At 52.8% G+C, this 6,000-nt stretch overlaps 1 protein-coding gene across 1 annotated transcript in view; it reads left to right on the plus strand.

Moving 5' to 3' along the window:
* Positions 1-2,747, plus strand: part of RTN4R (reticulon 4 receptor) — an 86,371-nt gene extending 83,624 nt beyond the window's left edge. The window contains exon 2 of the mRNA XM_050980721.1: positions 888-2,747. Within this exon, the coding sequence (XP_050836678.1) occupies positions 888-2,314 (1,427 nt within the window). The 3' untranslated portion in view covers positions 2,315-2,747. The remainder of the gene's footprint in view (positions 1-887) is intronic.
* The last annotated feature ends 3,253 nt before the right edge of the window (positions 2,748-6,000 follow it).

A 6,000-nucleotide genomic window follows, 5' to 3' on the forward strand; every position in this document is an offset into this window, starting at 1 on the left:
CCAGGAAAAAAATTGTTCCTCTCTGGGGTTTTCCAGCCCCATGGGGCTGCCAGACTCTTGGGACACATGGAATCTGTTCCTGCCTTGCACACTTGGTGGGATCCCTGAATGAAGCCTTGCACGTGACTTTCTCCTACAACAGCACGATGGAAAATCCTGCTGTTTCCTCCTCTTCCTCAGTGGCTGAACAGGTTCAAAGGAAAAAAAAAATGGGGAGAGAGGAAGAAGGAATATGTGGCTTAAAGTTTTGAGCAGGAAAAGGAAAGGATCCTTTTGGCCCTGAGACTTCTCCAGGCTGGTCTGACTTGAAAATTATTCTGGGAATGTCTCACAGTTATTTCTCCCAGGAGATCAAATCAGTCCAAAATTATTTGTGGAAAGTCACAGTCATTTTTTGAGAGCAGTGTGGGGACACCTGCTTGTTTGGAAGAGTTGTTCTGTGACCCTGCAAAGTGAGGAGCTGGTGGCACTGCTGGGATGGGATTTGGGGTTTCCTGGTGCATCCCAGGTGCTTTTCCAGGGGCTAAGCTGTGCCAGGTGTGCCCATGGCAGAGGGAAATGCCCCAGAATTTGGTCCCTTTGCTCACAGGTAAGATCTTGGGAACAGGGCTGGTGTTGGATGTGCAAATCCAAAGCAAGATCCCACTCTTCCACCTCCGGAGGTGCAGGGCAGAGGAGGCACTGGGACGCCATCTCTACAAGTGTACATTGATTTAAGCTCTTGAGCTGAGCGACAGAATGCCATTTTTAATCCTACATTTTAACCGCTGGCTGCCCAGGTATCTGTGGTCGGTGGTTCCACACTTGGAGGGGGAATTTCAGGCTCCTCTGCCAGGAGAAGTGCTTTCCATGACCCTGCCTAATTCCCACCCTATTTCTGTCCTCAGGAAGCAAACTGCTGATTTTGGTGCTTTGCTTGAACATCCCATCAGAAGTGGAGTCCTGCCCCGGGGCGTGCGTATGCTACAGTGAACCCAAGATCACCATCAGCTGCCAGCAGCAGGGGCTGACAGCCATCCCCACGGAGATCCCCATCCAGAGCCAGCGCATCTTCCTGCACAACAACCGGATAACCCTGGTGAGGGCCACCAGCTTCACCTCCTGCCGCAACATGACCATCCTGTGGATCCACTCCAACAACATCAGCCTCATCGAGCCCGGGGCCTTCTACGGGCTCACCAAGCTGGAGGAGCTGGACCTCAGCGACAACACCAACCTGAAATCCATCAACCCCGTCACCTTCCGGGGGCTCGTGCACCTCCACACCCTCCACCTGGATCGCTGTGGGCTCCTGGAGCTCTCCACAGGGCTTTTCCGAGGGTTGTTCTCCTTGCAGTACCTCTATCTTCAGGATAATAACCTCCAGATCCTGCTGGACGACACCTTCATCGACCTGGCGAACCTCACGTACCTGTTTTTGCACGGGAACAAGATCAAGAGCTTGTCGGAGAACGTCTTCCGCGGGCTGATCAACCTGGACCGGCTGCTGCTGCACCAGAACAGGGTGAGCCTGGTGCACCGGCGCGCCTTCCACGACCTGGGGAAGGTGATGACTTTGTACCTGTTCAACAACAACCTGACCGTGCTCACGGGGGACACCATGGCCCCCCTGGTGTCCCTGCAGTACCTGCGCCTCAACGGCAACCAGTGGATCTGCGACTGCCAGGCCCGCTCACTCTGGAACTGGTTTAAGCAGTTCAAGGGCTCCTCCTCGGAGCTGGAGTGCCACCTGCCCCCTCGCCTGGCGGGGCGGGACCTCAAGCGGCTGCAGAGCTCCGAGCTGGACAGCTGCGTGGACTCCTTCAACCAGATCCGCACCAGCGTCTTCAGCACCAAAACCAGGTTGGGAAAGCTCCCGACAGGGCTGCCCCCGCTGGGCTCCCACGATGGCTCCTCCAAGTGCTGCCAGCCAGAGATGGACAAGTCCTTTATTTACGAGGCCAAGGGCAAGGCAGGGCCCTCCTCCCACAGCAGTCGCTCATCCAACAACCACCTCAAGGAGAAGGAGAACATGTCCAGGCCCAAGTACATGGAGACGGACCCTTCCAAAAATGGCAGCAACAAGCACATAAACGATTCCCCCTTTGGGACCTTCCCCAGCATTGTAGACCCTCCTTTGACCAAGTTGAGACCCGAATTTCTAGAGCCCATTGAACCTTCCACAGTCCCAACCAAAAAGAGGCAGGGCTGCTCTAAAAAGAACAGATCAAAGGCCCAGTGCCGCCTCACCCAGCAGGGGAACAGCTCCACATTACAGCTCAGCCTAAGCCTTTTGATCCCCCCCTTGGTGTGGAGCTTACTGTTATTCTGCTAAAATTAACTCTTTTCCTGGGTTGATGACACTTTAATACTCGACTTTTGCTGACCTCCATAAATGTTGCAAACAAAAGCAGGACTCCCATCCACCCTGAGAAAGCTTTGTTACACAAAACTTAACTGGATGCCTTTATTAAAACAAACAAACAAACAAACAAAAACAAAACAAGACAAAAAAGACAAATACTGAGATGTACATAATTTATTTGTCCTGAAACCTGTGAATTATACCTTTGGTCTTTGGAACTGCACTTGCCCACAAAGCAGCTTTTGCTACAGCAGATGGTAAAGAAATATGATTTATTTACAGGAAAAAAAAAAAAAAAGAAGTGTAAGAAATGCTCTGAAAAGAATGTCTAAAATCTGTTTGTAACTCACCATCTCACTGAACAATGTTGCAGGTTCCCATTTGCAGAGGTAATGGATTTGATGCTGTTTTAATCCTATGTTGATGACTCTTGCAGTTTTTCCGTCTCCATTCCATCCTTCACACCACGTTTACGGGCAGCATTTGTTAAAGAATGCTGCCTGCCCCTTCACAAGATTGCAGTATATATAGATATGCATTTTATTTTACTTGTGTACAAGTATACAAAAAAACCCTATAAAATAAAGATTTCTTTTTCCTAAGTGGTTGTCATCTGCGAGGGGTGAAGGACTGGGAGCAGCTGAAAAGCTGAAGATTTAAAAGGATGTGGAGTGTGATCTGAGCGTTTAACACCACAGTGATAAATAAGGCATTTTTGGATGGTTATGCAACATATAAGTGGTGCCAGCAAAGGGTTTAGTTGTGTGAAACATGCCCTGCTCATGCTCCTGTTTCCCTGCAAACTGTCCCACCTCCTCCCAGCATCATTCAGGTTCCAGAATGATCTGAAGAGCAGGAAATGCTGGCCCAGCCCCTCAGAGCTGGGGTAGAGGAATGTCAGAAACAAGCCCAAGCTTTGGGCAGGGCTGTTTTTCTCCTGCTCTGCACAGATGGGCTCAGCTCTGTGGTAGGTCCCGAGTGGAGCAGCACTGGAATTTAGAAATAGGGAGGTTCTCCCCAGAAACACACGGCCTGGCAGCTCAGGTGCCCAACCCTGGAGTCACTGTGCCACTGGCTTCATCTCCAGGGTGACCCTGGGATGCTGAAAAAATAAACCATTGCTGTCCACGTGCAGTGGATGCCACCCCATGGGACCTTGTGGGCCATAAAGTGGAGCTGGCTGTGCCCCCTGGCACTGCAGCCACCCCCTGGGCCAGGCTAGGAAGGGCTGGGCACTGAGCTTATCAGAAGACTGCTTTTCCTTATCAAAGCACAGAGATTGTCTGTGTCCCTCTCTCCTGCTGGGGTTTGGAGGTCTCTGAAGGCAGGAGCAGCCTGTCACACACAGGGGAGGGGGGCCAGAGAAGGGCAGTGGCACAGTGCCAAGGGAACATGCACTCCAGGATTATGTGTGGAAGACAGACTGGGAGGCTCCAGGTTGCACCCTCCCTTGGGGTTCCCACCACTGTGACTGGTGCTGAGCTTCCCAGAAGAATGAGGCCCTGCCAGCCAGGAGTGAAGGCCATCAGCAGGGCCATGGCTGCCTTCCAGCCTTGTCCTAGGCCTGGTGACTCACAAGGAAGGAGCAGAGACCATGGGGAGGAGCAGGAGGATGATTGGATGGCCGATCTCCCACCTGGGGATGCTGTGGGGCAGGGCCTGAGCCCCACCCTGGGGTGCTGCTGGCTCTTCCCACCTCTGCCACAGCCAGTTCCCAGCTGGGTGAGTGACAGCGTACCCAAAGTGCTGCAGTTGTGATCTGTCTCCAAATCCATCCCTGGGGCTGCCAAGAAGGTGTGGCACAGACCCCTGGCAGTGAACATCTCCCTTGTGCCACCACGATAGAGACAGGCCTGTCTGCCAGCTGGGCAGGAGCTGCTCTGCAGGACGGCCCTGGGATCCCAGCAGATCCCATTCCTGCCAGCCCAGCTCCATGACCCAGCCTCTGCAGAGGCTCCAGGTGTGTTTGGATGCAAATTCATTGTCCTGCCAGAAGAATGGAGCAGGAAATCAATGCCTGTGCTGGGACAGTGCTGGGTGAGCTTGCCAGCCCTGCCAGCCCTGCTGTGTGTGCCCATTTTGGGGCGCACTTGCCCACGCTCACAGGCCACTGACTGGGACCTCCCTAGCCCCTTCCTGCCATTCCTGCTTGGATCTCTCCCATCATGCCAGTATGGAAGGATTTCCCAAGGTCCTGCACTCTCTGTCTCATCCCTAAAAGCCCCATCGAGACTCTCAAAGGACTCAAACCTGAACTGGAATCTGAAGCTCAGGAGAAGAGAGCAGCTTGGTCAGCAGTGCCCCAAAGCCCGTGGAAAAGCTGGAAGATCTGCTGGATGCTGTGATGGGCTCCCATGGAACCTCCTGTTTGGGTCATAGGCTCAGTGTGATTGAGCAATATACAGCAATTAGTGAATCTTGTGGTCCAAATTCCTGCTCCTTGGGCATGAGGAAGCTAGAACAGGTGGCAAAAATTCAGGATGAATCTGGAAGGAAAAATTTGAGAAAAAAAAGGCCATTGTGACATTTCCCCCAGCAGCTGAAGGGCAGAGCTAGGAGCTGGGCTTGCCCGGCCCAAAGCAGGATCTTGGGGAGTTTGGCTCCCTGTGGACAATGCAGAGCAGACAAGGAATTCCTGCCACTCATCCTGAATGGAGCAGGAACTGTGCTCTGCCAACGCAGTGACACCATTCCTGCTTTCTAGAGCTCGGCTCTGCTGTGCTTTCAGTGGCTCCTAGGACTATACATTGGCCACAAGCCCAGGAGAGTCCCTCGTGCTAATTTCCTAGATTTCCTGCTGTCCAGATGCCAATTCCTGTGTTTACAGCCATTCAAGTGACAAATATTGGAGAAGGGGATGCAGTGGGCAAGAGGAATTCCTGTAGAAGCTTGGTCTTCCAGACGCTGAGCTCTGGAGGTAGGAAAGGAGTTCAAATGAAGGGAGTTGCACCCCAGCTTTGTGCTTTGCTGGGGTTGGCACAGTTCTTTCAGATATTACCAGACTTATTTTACACTCAGAGATTGCTGAGTTGAGTGGGATTCACCCAGCAGGGCTCAGGACCTTGTTGGCTGTTCCTCATCTCAGGATCCTTCCCCTCCCTTCCTTTCTCACTGTGCATGTCACACTCAGTTTTCTGCTCCTGTTACTGATGCCAGCAATGAAATCAAAGAGACAAAGGCAGCAGCAAGGAGCCAGGAGGGATGTGACCCCTGGGAAGAATGGGCTCCTCATCAGCAGCAGAGAGCTGCAGCACTCAGCACCCACTATGCCCTGGCACTGCCCCCACCAGACCCCTGGCACTGCTGAAGAGGCAACCACACCACAGGCCCTCAGGCAGTGGTGGGAACACACCGTGTTCATCCTTAATTCTCCAGAATTTGTCTCCATGGATTGCTGGCTGGTAGTTCCAAGCAGGAACAGAAGCAGAAGAGAAACCCTTCTTCCAGGTTTTCAGGTCCATCTGGAAGGACAACCCAGGCTGGCAAGGAGATGATTGTGCCCCTCCTTGTGGTCACACGGAAGGGTGTTTGTCCTCCGCCCCTCTCTCCCCCTTCCCATCCTCCTGCACAGGGGATGGGGCTGTTCCTCTGTCTGGGAACTGGGAACTGGATTCCAAAGTCTTGTGCAGGTGAGATTTGTCACGTCCTGAATGGGG

This window comes from Serinus canaria, chromosome 15 (genome assembly GCF_022539315.1).
Source record: "Serinus canaria isolate serCan28SL12 chromosome 15, serCan2020, whole genome shotgun sequence".
Taxonomy (NCBI): domain Eukaryota; kingdom Metazoa; phylum Chordata; class Aves; order Passeriformes; family Fringillidae; genus Serinus; species Serinus canaria.